The following is a 15,986-nucleotide window of genomic DNA, read 5'->3' on the forward strand; positions in this document are numbered from 1 at the left end:
GCTTCCTGTCCCTTCTGTACAGATGACCTCACGCTGGCAGTGACTCTTAAACAAAGGTGACAGAACTTGCCAGGTGATATCCACATACTCAATACCTCTGGGGTTTAGTAATGCACCCTTCTTTTATTGTCTGAAGCCTGAGAATAGTGATGCATCTCCCCCTGGTTTATAACTCAAGAACACAGCATTACCACTGACACTCTACCCCCATGTTTACAAATAGCTTCTTCATTAACTAATTCTCCTCAAATTACCCAGTTTGAGTAGCTATTTCACTGCCAAGAATCTGGTGGAATCAAGGAGCTTTAAGTAAACTGAATAACAAACTCACCAGGGAATAATATATAACATAGAAAGATGTTCATGAAGAATGCATATTAAAAACAAAAATGGTAGATCCAGTATGAACAAAACTACACAAAAATAAAACAAATAAAATTAGCCATGAAAATGCAATATACAAGATATTACTTTTTTAATGAAAATTTTTTTCTTCAAAGATTATTTAAAAGTGAAAGATATTGTAGATTATACCAAGAGAAATCCTGATAGACTTGGTAGAAATGGCATGAGAAATTATTCTTAACAATCAAGTGGGACAAATGGAAAGGAAAAAGGGGTGGGGAAAACCTGTCCAGCTGATGTTAAAGCCTATGAAAAGGCAAGTGAAAGTGCTTATAGAAAATCAGGATTTCTCTTCTGATTTCTCTTCTGCTCTACCCTAGAGCATAGGGTAGTCAAGGGAGATGTCATACAAAGTGGTACTGGGAATTATGATTTGAAATATATGAAATATTCTAGGCTTCATAGTTGATGATAAGTAAAGTTCTTTTTCATAGCTTAGAGAAAGCTGGAGAATAGCACAAGATGAATCATAGAAAGGTTTAAGAAAAGAATAACAATATTATATTTTTATTTCAGAAGGAAAGCTCCTGGGTGCCAGGTGGCTCTGTCGGTTAAGTGTCTGCCTTCAGCTCATGTCATGATTCTAAGGTCTTGGGATCAAGTCCTGAATTGGGCTCCCTGTTCTGCATGGAGTCTGCTTTTCCCTCTCTCTCTGCTCCTCCCTCTATTTTGCTCTTTCTCTCTCTCAAATAAAATATTAAAAAAAAAAAAACAACAAAACACCTTGATAATCTTCTCTGTTACTTTAGCTTGAAAAGGTTTCAAATGATCAAAAGTATCATTGCCTTTCTGGTTGTTACTCTATATCATACTGAAATGTGCAACTCTATAAATAATTTTCTTGTATTTCTGAATCATTAAAGGACTAACTTCCCAGACATAAAATTATGCTGCACATTAATCTATTATAGAGTAAATGTTTCTTTATTGATTGTGTGAACACATTATACAGTATTATTTATATCCTTTTCTAAAATATGTATAAACACCCAAGTTTTAAAGAAATTATCATCAGATTCATTGATTCATTCTCTTGAAATTTGATAAATAATTTTTACATTTTAGAAGGGAATTTTATGCCAATATCAGAAAAAAAAAAGAAATATGTAGTCTTGTAGTTTTATGCTTAAGTCCTTTAATCCATCATGAATGTATTTGGGTATATAGCAAGTTTATAAATTAATAGTTTTTTCCCAAATAGTTAATAATTATCCCAATACCATTTGTTAAATTATTTATTCCTCTCCATCAACTTTCAAAGCATATTTTGTGTTATATTAAATTATTACTGATGTTAGAGTCTATTTCTGATCCATTCTATTTACCAACTCAGTCATGTTTTTTTTATTATTACATATCATTTCCAAATCAGATTAAATGTCTTTGAAAAAAGGACTGGATTTTACTGATGCTTATATTTTCCATAGATCTATGACTTTACACATAGCAAATGTTCAATAAATATTTACATATTTGTTAAATGAATGTCGAAATTGAATATCCTGTGCCTAATTTACAAAGAATTTCCTCACTATGTTAAAAGGTCACATTCTTCAAGGTGAAATATGAAGTAATTTTGAAATTGGAGAAGGGGGCTGAGAATGGAAGCATTCCAAGTATAAAAATGCCATGTGAATCTGATTAGAATAATTTACATTTTGTAGTGACTTCATTCTCCAGAGGCTATGTGATCATGAGAAAATGCTGAGAAGGAAAATTTTAGTAGTGGATTTACTCTGAGTTATTAAAGTTCAGAAAGGCCTTTAGCTGTGTAATGATGTGCAAATCTATCCACATACCATCCCGGCTCAACAGATGAACTATGTCAATGGTGAAATGTTGTCTTTTTAATATCTGCTGGTACCTTTATTTGGGAAAACCAGCTGTGGACCCTTAACATTGCCATCCATTTAGAGCACTAAGCAGTAAAGCAATAACATTTAAAATATACTACATATTCATATTACCATCCTGACTACATATAAGTTTAAACATGTTGGATTTTAAATAAAAGGCAGTTAAGACTTGTCCCTGTCATGTACAAATCATTGAGACTTTCATATAGTCTTATGTCAAACTGTATAAGGATGACTTCAGGCTGAAGAGATTGCAGAACAATTTTGTTTGGTTAGGGAGATATAAAACTTGACCATCATAAAGAATGCTAGGATTACAGGCAGAATCTATATTAAGTCATGCTCATTATATCTACTAATGTGGATAAAAAATTGCATTGTTACTAGAAAAGGAAATTTATGTATTCATCAAAACCAAAGATAATTTAATGGTACTTTTATGACAATATGCAAGTCTGGAAAAAAGTATTTATGTATTTTCAATGTTGTTTATATTGTGAAATTTAAATAATCTAAATTACCTTTGCAAAAACTGTTTGGAGAATATATGGTGAATTCGAACATGTTTCATAGATGATCTCTCCTTTGATTCTCACAATAATCTTATTAGGTAGTCCTTTGTGTGTGTGTTATATAAACTTTAATTTTTATTTTTTTAATGATTTATTTATTTGAGAGAGAGAGGAAGAAAGAATGGGGGGACGGGCAGAGGGAGAGGGAAAAACAGACTCCCTGCAGAGTGCAGAGCCCAAAACGGGGCTCGGTCCCATGACACTGTGATCATGACCTGAGCCAAAATAAAGAGTAGGGTGCCTTACCAACTGGGCCATCAAGGTGCCCCTAAACTTTACTTTGTAGAGTAGTTGTAGGTTCACAGCAAAATTGAATGAAAACTACAAAGGGTTCTCATACGCCTCTTAGCACCCTGGTACACATAGCCTTCCCACTTTCAACATCCCATATTACAGTGGTACACTTGAAACAATGACTAAACCTATACCAACACATCGTTATCACCCGAAGTCCATAGTTTACATTAAAGTTCACTCTTGATGTCATACATTCTCCGGGTTTTGACAAACATACAACGATGTGGAGTTAGTTAACTGCCCTAAAACTCCCCTGTGCTCCACTGATTTATTGTTCCCTCCGCCTTACCCTCGCAACCATCTTTTTACTATTTCCACACTTCTGCCTTATCAGAATGTCATATAGTTGGAATCATACATTATGTAGACTTTTCACACTGGCTTATTTTATTTAACAATATCCATTTAAGTTTTCTTCATATCTTTTCATGGCTTGATAGCTCATTTCTTTTTAGCACTGAACAATATTCCATTTTCTGGATATACCACAGTTTATTTATCCCTTCACCTATGAAAGTACATTTTGACTGCTTGCAAATATTGGCAATTATGAATAAAACTGCTATATACATCTGTGTGCAGGTTTTTTTGTGTGGACATAAATTCTCAGCTTCTTTGGGTAAATACTAAGGAGTGCAATTGCTGGATTATACGTTAAGGGTGTGTTTAGTTCTGTAAAGAATCCATGAAACTCTCCCAAAGGAGTTGTACCTCTTGCATTCCATGCCAGCAATGAATGAGGATTTCTACTGTCCCATATCCTCACCAGTTGTCAGTGTCTGGACTTTGGCCATTCCGATAGAAGTACACTGCTATCTCTTTGTTTTAATTTGCAATTTTGGTAGTTATTTTCATTTTGTTGGACATAAGTGAATAAACTGAGGTTTAGAGAAAATAAGTAATTTGCCTGTGGTTCTACAGCTGCTAAGTAAGATTCGGTTTTTTTCAGGCTCCAAAGCTCCTGTACTTTTTATTCTGTGGGTTGCCTAATAGCTAGACAAGAATAAAATTCAAATTCACACATGGAGGACTCCAGAGAGTGGTTTCCAGGCTCATTCACTATTTGTCTTAGGTTAGATTCCTCCAGAAGAGGACCCTGAGATAAGGAAATGCTAGGGAACAGTAGGAAAATGAGGGAGGAAAAGGCAGCCAGTGAAGAGTATGTCTGAATAAAGTTACCACTGTGGGCAACTGCAGCTTACAGAAAAGTAACAGAAAGCTAGGATTAGACTGCACATAGAAAATGTTTCATTCAAAAGTACCCATGAAGATAACTAATACCACTAGCCAAAGTATCAGTTAGTAGGCAGGGTAGTTAAATTAAAGCTGCATTGTGACCCAAAATCCAACTGTAATGCAAACCAGTAGTTAGTGGAAATCAGGATATCTGAGTGATGAGCATTTGTCACTTTACAGGGCTCCCTTCCTCAACCTATGTGATTTTGTGTCATCTTATTGGGAAAGAGTATTATATTTTCCACTGAGGAAGCCAAAGGCAAGAGCTTCCCCTCCTACCCTTCTACCCCCAAAAGGCCAGGGGACTGTCATGTGACTAAAGTTCTGAAAATTCAACATTCCCAGCCAGGATTCTGCATCTTGAGCAAATGGTACAAAGAAGAAGCGATGATTAGAAAAGTGTTCTTGTTTGCAGGATGCTTACTGCCCTTGCTTATGCCTCCATTGGTTTTTGACCTTTTTCAATCCTGGTCTCTCAGTCTCCTATTCATTCTGTGAGCTCCCAATTTCCTTCCAATAATTTCCCTTTTCACTTATGACTGTCACAGTCTGACTCTGTCACTTGAAACCAAAAGTCGTCACTGATATGAGATAGTGGACAAGACTCAGAGCGCTGATTTGTCTGCTCAGTAATTTTCTTCAGGACGTAAGGTCTGTCTCCTCTCCACTCTGGTTCTTAGTTTCCATTTTTGTAAAATAGGATTCATTTGGCAGTGTGCTTTATGGAAATTAGTCTTTGAAATGTTCTTTGAAAACGGGTTCTTCTTTTGGAGAATCCAGCTGCATGTAGCCTGTATAAGTTTCTGTAAAATCTTCCAGTAAAGGATTTCACTTAACTTTAATGTAGCATTTCCCAAACTTAGTCATGCAAGTCTGTTTCCAAAAACATCTCACAGAGTCAATCATTCATAGAATACTTTGGGAAGAGACTTTGGCTCTAGCAATTCATGTTTCTTTGACTTTGCATCTGACACTGGAGTTTATCAATAAACACACAAGAGGTCTTTGAGGAGTCTCTGTATTAATCTATTATGGTAGGGGTTCTTGAACCTCGGTACTTAAGGAACCATTTGAGGATTTTATAATAATAAATACTGCTGGATACCACACAAGATCTATGATTTCAGAATCTCCTGGAATAGAGCCAAGGAATCACTCAACAGATGATTAGATTGTAGGCAGTCTTCAGTCCACTGTATGAGGAACACTACCTTATGTTATATTTCAGTGAAAACTACCTTCCAGTGGCTTATGGTCTTTATCACTGGAAGAAGCTAGAAGTCATGTTCACAATAATACATCCCACTTACTGGATCATTCATCATATCCCTAGAGCAGTAGATGAAGCAAGATTACAGACATCTTGTGAACATTTCCTTATAACCTACTGAATATCTGATCCTAACTTCAGAAGGATATAATATTAAAGTGTACATATAGTTTTAACTCTATGCATGAGGTCAATAATGTGGACAAAATCTAGATAAAGTCTGAATACACACTAAAAGGAGCATTCTTTCATATGTCTCTCTCACTGCTACTATCTATTTATAGCCTATTCATTTCTCACCATAAACTGAGTTAGCAAGAAATCAAGATTAAGGAGAAATCAAAGGAGTAGGGAAGAAACTTAATTCATCTAATTTTATGACTTATTAGCAACTAAAAGAATCTGATGATAGGAAGACTGGAATGAATAGCTAAAATGTTATTTTTAGACTATCTGTGAAATTCATTTGCTCTCATTACTACAAATGATGAAAAATTAGCTGCCAGAAATTTCAAAGTAAGACAGCAGAACATCATAGAAACAGGAATTAATCCACTAACTATCTTTTGGAATATTTTTTCTCTGTTAGAATTCTTCAGGTAATATGACAAAGATAACAATACCATATTTCTTCAGAGCATCTTACATATTTTCTTATAGAAAGAAGGATGAGTTGTGGTGACCAATGGCACTCATTGGAAAAAAGCAAATTCTGTTCCCAGACCCCATTTAGTGAAAGAAAACCCTACAGATGATTTGTAAGGGTCAGGAGAATTCACTTTTATCTTTATAGCCCAAAATGTACAGATAGCTCGTTTGTAAATAACTTGCCAGGATCACAGTCTCAGCAGGGATACAGTCTTAGTTTATCTCGATAACCGGAATTAAAACTTCTTTACAACTGGAAAGTGGTGATGAATGGTGCTGTAATTATTCTTCAACAACTCCATAAAACTGGCATCCTGATACATATTCGCATGGGTTTCATACAACAAAACATGTAAGTCTTTCTTTTTAAAAGGCTCCAAAATTTCCTGCAACAGATTTACAAACTGTTTCATTCCTCTTGCTACACAGTTTTTAGGGCCTAGTATGTAGAATATGTAGACTTATAAACACATCTAACAATACAAGCAATCCCTGACTTAATGACAGTTTGGCTTACAATTTTCTGACTTTACAATGGTGCAAAAGTGATATGAGTTCAGTAGAAACTATATTCAAATTTTGATCTTTCCCCAGGCTAGTGATGTGTGGTGGGATACCCACCACTCTTGCTGGGCAGCATGAGCTAGCCACTGTTTCCATTCAGCCATGCTTTCACATGGTACACAGCCAATGTACCTACAACCATTCTGTACACAAACATTGTTTTTCACTTTTGACACAGTATTCGATAGATTTCACGAGATATTCAATACTTCATTATAAAACAGACTTTGTGTTATATGATACTGCCCAACTGTAGGCTAATGTAAGTGTTCTGAGCATGTTTAAGGTAGGCTAGGCCAAGCTATGATGTTCAGTAGGTTAGGTGTGTTAAATGCATTTCCAACTTACAGTATGTTCAACTTATGATGGATTTATAAGTCAAAGAAGATATGTATAGTTAAAAATTAGTGCATACCTATTCAGTGTCACAAAACTACACCAATTGTTAATTACATAAATTTACATTTTATTTATTACTATAATTGCCATTTACATTTCCAACATCGAGAGTCAGATTTTTAAAAATGTCATGAAACTCTGATGTACAACTTTACAGTGTAGAGTGCACTTAGACACACGTCTTTATAGTGATTATGAATTGACTTATTTTCTTCATTGTAGCACTACAGTGTCTGTGAAATAATCTCTGGAAAATACACATGCTCCCCCATTGAAGAGTGACCAATAAGGGCTTAAAAATGCTCCTTTTGTGTTCAAATGTAAAGTCTTCATCCCCATCCCAGCTACTTTCCAGGCCACTCCTTTAAGACTACCTGAAACAAAACTAGAGCTGTTCAAACTTGGAACCAGAAAAGAAAATAAGTTAAGAAGTTAAGAAGCTGAGCTAGATTTAATTACCTATTTGGAGTACATTGCCCATAGTGAATTGTGTTTAAAGGTATCAGTTTGTCAGGTTTGGAACATTCATTTGGTCTCTCAAAAGGACCTGCTTTGCAGATGTAGGGCACTTGTAATTTTCCAGCTGGGTTCTTGGTTTGCCTAGATAATTCTGTGGGTCCCAATGTGCAGTCCACACCTGAAAAGGGGGAGTTTTCAATGTTGTGGCTTATTAACCAGGTACTTTCCATTAACTCAGTTAACAATTAGAAAACAGAAAAGGAGAGAGAGAGAAAGACGGAGAAAGCCTCCTACTTGTTTTTTTACTCCAAATATGGAGATGGAAACTATTAAACAAATAAGAAGGAGGGGGAACTCCCCGCATATTTCACCTTGACCTGGCTGGACTGGTCTGATGCCTGTAAGAGGCGGTGCCCTATGAAAGACCTCAGGCAAACTGCTGGTGGAAAAATGAAAGATCAGACTTCACCACGGGGAACCACTCCTGCCCCTAGAGGAAAAAGAAAACCATCACCGTGTCTCGGATTGGAAATAGTGCTTTGTTTTCGATCCGGGGGACTGGGTTCCCTCCCTCGGCCTAGAGTGGTAGTGACAGGATTCCAGCAGGCACGCGGCTTCTCTGACAGTTGCCCAGCTTAATAGCCGCTCCCTTTTTGCACCTAAATTTCTGAGCTGCAAGCAGGCAGAAACGCCCTCTCTGGTCCTCTCCTTAGTTTCTCTCTTCTGCTTCCCCGCACTTTGTAACTTCTTTGTTCCGTTTATTAGAAAGGTGACGCTTAAGGTCAAAGGACTCACTGTCACTAGCAAAACCCAGAGCCACCACCAGATCCTGGGAAGAACAAGGCTGTCCAGCCCAGGGCTGAGACTCGGAGAGAAGGAGGCGCGAGAAATTTCAGCGAGCAGCTCCGGGTACGGCCTCTGCGGACTGGACCAATTCTCCAAGTGTTGGGGAGATGCCGGACGGTCTTGGGGTGGGGTAAAGTGTGAGCTCCTAATTCTACAAGCAACGTTGGCAGTGCGCACCCTCGGAACAGAGGGTGTTGGGGGCGGGGAGAGCCCCCACCCCCACCCCCACACGCTCTACTTTGTACGCTGCAGCTGCCGGGCAGTGAGTATCTCGGAACAAAGGAGCGGAGAGTGCCCGGGTGAGAGGCTGGGGTTTGTGCGCAGCTGCCATTAGTACTGAGCGAGTCTCCATACCGGCTAGGGGAGCGTTGGGGTGCTAGGATTCGGCGAGGAGGGGGGAAGGGAACAGGGGGAGCGATTCTTGTTGAGCAGCTACGCATCAGGAGCTCTTGTGAACGGTGGGCATGACAACTATCAGCGCCAAGGGGGAGAAAAAGAGCTGGAGTGAGCAAAACAAAGAGCGAGTGTGGGCCGCGGTGACTTCATGCCTCACCAATGTCCCGCCCACGCTGCTCCGAGCTGTTGCTGCTGCTGCTGCCGCCGGAGCCGCCGCTGCGCCTGCAGGCGGCCGGGGCGAGGCGCTGGGTAGCGTGGGGCGGTTTCCTAGCAACTCGCGGCCCGGAGCGCGCCCAGCTATCAGCACTTGGGGAGCCCCCCCCCCCCCCCCCGGGGGCCGGAGCTGGACCACTGCTCCCCCGCCCCTCGCCAGCCTCGCTTCCCTCTCCTTCTCGCTGGGTGCACCCCAGAGTGCGCCAGCGGCCGGGGTTCTGGACGGCGGGACGCCTGAGCCGCAAGCTGGGGCCAGAAGGACGAGGGCACGAAGCTCCCGCCCCGCAAGGCCGGGCTACTGCACCCTCGCGGAACCTCCCCTCCTGTGCTAGCGGCGGTGCGCTCCACTCCCGGCCGAGCGGGGAGCTGCTATGCCTCGCTCTGGGTCCGCAGGCGCCGCTGGGGGCTTCTAGGGTGCTGCTGGAGTCGTTTCCCCCAGCTCTTGGCACCCGGCGCTTCCTCCCTCACCAGCCAGGACATTGCCGTTTTGACTTTGCCCGCGGCTCAGCTGATGAGGCGGCAAAGCTGTAACTAAGTGGAACTGGCCTCCCTGCCCACCTGTGGAAGAAGCTCGCGTTGATTGATGCGCCATCGACTTTTTTCCCCTTCGGCCTCGCCGGCGTCCCCTCCCACAGATGCAGCATCACCCAGTGATAGTACTTTAGCCTGGTTTTTCCCCCAGGCTTCGGGCTTTGTTTGGGTTTGATTCTGTTTGGCTGTTCACTAAGCTGATTTATGCAGCAGAAGCCCCATCGGCCGGAGAGAAACAAAAGCTCTTTTCTTTGTCCCAGAGCGGGCTGCGGAGCCTTCGCTCGCGTCGCCGCCCCGGGCCATTGACCGTCAGAGGAGGTGCTTCTCGCGGAGATCGCGGGACCCGCAGAGCCGAGCTGGCAGGGCCTCTGGGGCCCTGAGATGCCAAGCAGTGTCCGGGCCAGCGTACCTGCACCGCTTGCTCCGAGCCGCAGGGTCCGCCTGCTGGGCCTGCGGGAAACGTCCTAGCGATTCTTGGCCCGCGGGCCCCGAGGTGCGCCCAGGAGTCGCCAGCGCGCAGCCGGATAGCAGCCAGGCGGCGGGCGCGGTGCGGGCTGCTTTGCATTATGTGCCACTCCGCCCTGACTTTTTTTACTGCCGCATTTGTCTGCCTGCAAAACTGCCGGCCAGGTCCTGCCTCATTCCTTCGGGCGGCCTGGGTGTTTTTAGTTGTTCTTGGACTGGGCCAGAGTGGTAAGTTGTTCTGTTTTCTTTTGTTTTCTTCTCTTCCCCCAAAGGTCTGGGGCTTTGACGAAGAACATACTGGCCAGGTAAGTGGCCCAATGTCAGCCTCCATCCGCCCTGAGAACTTCAGAAAGGCGGGTGTGTGGCAGCGTCCTCCATTCAGGCGGCCCGAGGGAGGCCAGGTGTCAAGTACTTCCGCGCCCCGGAGTGACAGCAATAACATTGTATGAGGAGACTGTGTGTTGCTCCCGGATTTGGGGGAAGCAGTAATAGAATGGAAGTTTGGAAAAGTGAAAGGTCATATTTACCTAAGCGAGTTCAGGGGCTCTGCTCCATCCTTGAAGGCATCCTCCTTGAAGGCATCTTTGTGGGTACCCCCATCTTTCTGCATGTGGATCCACCTATCACTAGCATTTGATTCAAGGCTAAGGGTACACTGCTACAATGGGAGTGAGTTTTCTGGGTTTGAGTCCATGAAAGAAGAGGATGGCTGCATACAAGTTTCCTCTATCATTGTGCTTAGCCTGAATGAATTAAACACACTCGCAAAATACTCTTTAAGTCACCATTTTTTCAGCTGAAAAAAAAAAAAAAAAAAAAAAAGCCTAGCTAATTAATCTCTCAATCGGATCAGCCCCTGAGACTGAAACCCTCAGACAGAAACCTAGACTAGGATTGACAGCTTTCAATCCAGGCAAGCCACTTCTATCAGAATTGCCTTGATTTGGAAAGGATACTTTTTAATAATGTATATTGTCCTTATTTTACAAATTAGGACAGTACCTCCCATGCTAAATCACAAAAGCTCAGGTCAAATAGTGTATGAAAAGGTATGTAGGCATTTTGAATTACATGAAAATTTAAGATGGCTGTACTGGATTGTTAGTAAACAGTAAAACATACAGTAAGTAATAGTAGTACTCATCAATCTGGGGTGAACTCTTCTTAGTTTTAAATATAGGCCAAACATTTATTTTTGCCAATGCAATGATTATTGCCAATTTTTTTTATTTGCTTTATCTGCCTTTAGTCATCAAACCCTTAAATTCTGTTAGCACGTTTCTCTGAACTCGCCTGTTGAAGTAGAGTTGTAATTGTTTTGTAGACCAAAATTTTCTCTTATGCTTCGAATTGATGTGCCATGTTTCTGCCTGAAGCTAATAAAAACAAGTCATAATCTTACAAATAAGAGCTTAACTGTAAATATCCAGTTAGCTTCACTCATTTGTTGCATATATAGTTGTCTAATATTTGTTTCAAAAGATTTACCCAGTTATGTGAAATGAGAGCAATTAGAGTAAATTTTTATCTTGTGGTTATTTTTTGGCTTATATGTTTATTTCAAAATAAGTGAAATTTGAAGGCATAGGAAATAGTAACGTTCATTATCAATTATTTCAGTGGAACTATGCATTGATTGCAGCAGATTTTCCACTGAGTATAATTCTGCCTTGTGTTAATATGTGATGAAGTATTTTTCTAGATTTAGTAAATACACACACACATACACACAAAAGCAAAATGATCAAGGCTGTGTCAACAGAGTATATTTTGTCCCCAGTACCTAGACAAAACATGATACTTGCCTCTAGAATTTACTACTAATAGTATTTTTAAAATATTCATTGTGCTTGTAAGATCAGTCAAGTTCTCATGTAATAGCATTGTATTTCCATTCAGTAACTGTAATTGGTTTGAAGTAAATACTATGAATGGGCTCCCTTGCACCTGCAGTTGTAAAAAGGGAATGCTTATCTGAAATCAGAACAAGGCATCCTTTTCCCAGTCGCTGTCAATATACAAAGGTTTCTGATGTATACTGGTTTGCATTGCAGTTAAAATCATGCAAAAAATTTAAATTATAGCCAGTACAACTAAGAAAATTAGAGATCAGCGTAAACTGTTGTACTTTCATGATATAGCTACATGTCTCAAATTATATGTCTTTGCAGTGCAAATAAGATGCTTAAAGCAGAATAGAAATCTAGGTATCAGTTACAAAAGAAATCTTGTTCCTTTGCTCAGTAGTTTACACCAGGGAAATGTTGAGGGCAATAAAGTCATACACAAGGAACCATAAACTGCACAACAGCATAACTTTGGGTTTAATTTTTGAAGTAGGATTTATAGGTCCTAAATACATAGTGGACTTTTAACAATGAATAAATGGTGAGCAAGGGGGATGTTGTTAATAAATCTGACCATTTTTCTGATTTAGAAAAATGTTTTTCAACTTTCCCTGATGGAAATCACCAACAACTAAAGAAACAATAACAGTATAAAATGGTTAATGAGTAACTGGAAAACACTAAAGAATACTTAGTGGTTAATATTTGAAGAGTTAATGTAGCAACACTATTGTTTCTGCATTTGCTTACTTTGAAAGGTTAAAAATCTTTTTTTACCTAAAGTTTTATATAGCAATATAAGAGTGTCAAATTTCAGAAATTACCATTTACTTTTTAAAAAGTGTTAACTATTATTGCCATGTAATTTTACCTTCTGTCCATAATCAAATATTTATTTAAACTCTGAAATAATAATCAGCTGGATTAGCATTGTTTTGTAACTATAACATTATTTTACCTCAGAACATATTTCATATCACAAGTGTTCTGAGATTTCTTTATGCTTACCTAAAGTAAGAGGATATTTAAGAGAATCAAGGCTTCATTTTTAGAAGTCCAGTCTTCCAAAATATTTGTACAATAAGCATCCAAATTAATTCTATCTTAAAGCAACTGAGACACTTTCTGATAAAAAAAAGTTAGTGCTGTGTATGAAATATATGTATTTCATATATATACATGAAAGCAAAAGAACCAATTATGATTTGGAGAAATTCTGTGCCCCCAAGTGGCTCCTTCACCTGTTAACACATTATCAGAAATTTCACCACGTAATGGATTTCTTTGGATTAAGTACGGTTTTGACAGTAGGTTTCTTTTAATTTTTAACTTTGTATTTGGAAATTTTCAAACACATACAGAAGCAGAGAAAATGGTATAAGGAATCACCATACCCCCATCACTAGGCTTCATCAAGTATCAACTCAGGGCCAACTTTTTTCATCTCTTCCCCTAATCATTTCATCTCATTCCCCCAATAAGATTATTTTGAAGCAAATTTCATATCATTTTATCCTAAAATATTTCAGTAAATCAAAGTACTAATAGAGGAGAAACACATTATCATTTGTCTCACAGCATGAATTTTTGAACTGAAATTTAGGGCTTCAGGAATGTTTACTATGTTTAAAGGAAGAAATGCAGAAGTGACAAAGGAAGCAAAGATAATGACAGTTTCAACCATTTACTTTTCAATGATTCTGTTATGGCTGCATTAAAAATACTTCTCTTAAAACTATGCATATGTAACAGCTTTTTTGGTATGCATGTATATGAAAAAGAAAAAAAAATAGCATGAATAAATCTACTTCCCCAGACAAACATCAATTATTTTATCCCAGTGGAATCACAGGTATAACTTGTTTTAGGTTTCAGTTTTAAGGATTGTTCCCTGTGTCTCTGGACTATTCAGTTCTTCTCCTCTCTACTGGGCCATTTATAGCATATGCATATCCATACATGTTGTAATATCTCTCATCTTCTATTTCTCACTCTCCTTTTTAGCAAAAAATCCTTAAAAGAGTTGTCCATTCTTGCTGTCTCCAATTCTCCTTACCTTCTCTTTGAATCCATTCCAGTCAGGCTTGTGTTAATCACCTCTGCAGTGATACCATCCTGTTAATATCAGAGTGCCCTCCCGATTGCCACAGCTGATAGCCAGTTTATGGTTTTCACCCCACTGGCCTATCATCTGTCAGCAAGTTGACACTGTTGACCACTCCCTCCTTCAAAACACTTCTTTCCTTGACTTCCTGAACTCACATTCTCTTGGTTAAGCAAGATCCTTCTCTCTCTTATGTTGCTTCTTCTTCCTGTCCCAACTCTAAATGTCAAAGTGGCTGAGGACTCAGTCCTCAAACTTTCTTTTCTAGATATATACTGAATCTTCAGATGGACTAATGCAGTATTGGGTCTTAAATACCACTTGTATGCTGACAACTCCAGTCCTGACCTCTTTTCTGATCTCCAGAGGGGATAGCAAACTACCTATTGGGCATCTCCACTGTGCGTCTAAAGGCAAAATCAACCCTAGTATTCAAAACCAAACATCCAATTTTTTCCCCCCAAGCTTGCTTTTTTCATACTCTTCCTCATCTCACTAAGTGATCAGCCACACTTCCAGTAGTGCAGGGTAACACTTTGGTGACATCCTTGATTTCTGTTTCCCTCACATTCTACAGTCACTGTACCACCTCCACTGCCACCACTATGGCCCATGCCATTTTTTGCTTGAACTCTTGAATGCCTATTAAACTGTCTTCTCTGCATCACAGTACAGCGAGACTTACCTTTTTAAACTGTGCCTCAGGTTCTCTCACTCCTCCCCTCAGAACTCTACACGGTTTCTCATCTATCTCAAATTGAAGGCCAACTCTACATGGTTTCCAAGATCCTGATGACTTTCTGACCTCCCCTTCTTACTCATTTTTCCTCTCTCAATCTGTTTTAACAACACTGATTCTTGCTATACTTTGGATGTACCATGCATGATCTTACCTCCAATCATGAACTCACTGTTCCTCTTCTCCCTGGAATGTGTTTCCATGAGATATATTTCTAATTCCCTCTCCCTTAGTTCTTCCAGATGTTTATTCAAATATCTTATCAAAGAGGCCCTCTCTGTTCTCCTTATCAACACTATCTAGTGCCTCACCCTGGATCTTCTTTTCTTTTATATATTATAGCATCCCTGATATATTATGTATTTGTTTACTATCTTTCTCTCTTGCTCCCAACTCAGCAACTACATTATAGCTTATAAGGGAAGGTACTTTGCTTTTATTTTAAAGTTATGGAAATACCAGTTATATAAAAGATGCTCAATACGTATTTGTTGAGTGAAAGAATGAATAAGTAAATTTCTTCTCAGTTTTGTCATCACATTCTCTGTTCATTCCAAGATGAGGCTTCATTTATTTTCTATCAACCTCTCTAATCTTTGTAACAAACAAATGAACTGAAGAATCAAGTCTCACTATATTTATTAGATAATAACAGAATCTTCTCCCAGAAGAAAAATAAAGGTATTTCTATATTTAGCATAAACATGAATAATTTGCCTAATAAGCCGATTTTGCTGTGATTTTTTTTGTCCATTCATATTTGATAAAAGTTGAATTAATCTTATAACTTCTTCCTTTTTTTTTTTTTTTAAAGTATACCATATCTTCAAGTGGTAGAACCATATATACAGGACTCTAAAACATAGGACTGACCAGGGGCATCTGGGTGGCTCAGTCAGTTGAGCATCCAGGTCTTGGTTTCAGCTGAGGTCATAATCTCAAGGTCCTGAAATCAAGCCCCCTATCCGGCTCTGTGCTCAGCAGGGAGTCTGCCTTAGGATCCTCTCCCTCTCCCTCTGTCCCTCGTCTCCACTTGCTCTCTCCTTCAAATAAACAAATAAATATTTTTTAAAAATAAGACTGACCAGGTATAAAAGAGTCATCTGAGAATCACTAGCTGATTAAATTTTTCCAATGTA

The 15,986-nt window shown here is 39.4% G+C and overlaps 1 protein-coding gene across 2 annotated transcripts in view; it reads left to right on the top strand.

Moving 5' to 3' along the window:
- The first annotated feature begins 10,243 nt into the window (after positions 1-10,243).
- The window catches only part of ITGB8 (integrin subunit beta 8), an 80,992-nt gene continuing 75,249 nt past the window's right edge, over positions 10,244-15,986 (top strand). For both annotated transcript variants that reach the window (XM_047695403.1, XM_047695404.1), the window contains exon 1: positions 10,244-10,385. In XM_047695403.1, coding sequence (XP_047551359.1) covers positions 10,259-10,385 — 127 coding nt within the window. In that variant the 5' untranslated portion in view covers positions 10,244-10,258. The remainder of the gene's footprint in view (positions 10,386-15,986) is intronic.

Source organism: Lutra lutra, chromosome 11, assembly GCF_902655055.1.
Source record: "Lutra lutra chromosome 11, mLutLut1.2, whole genome shotgun sequence".
Classification (NCBI taxonomy): Eukaryota; Metazoa; Chordata; class Mammalia; order Carnivora; family Mustelidae; genus Lutra; species Lutra lutra.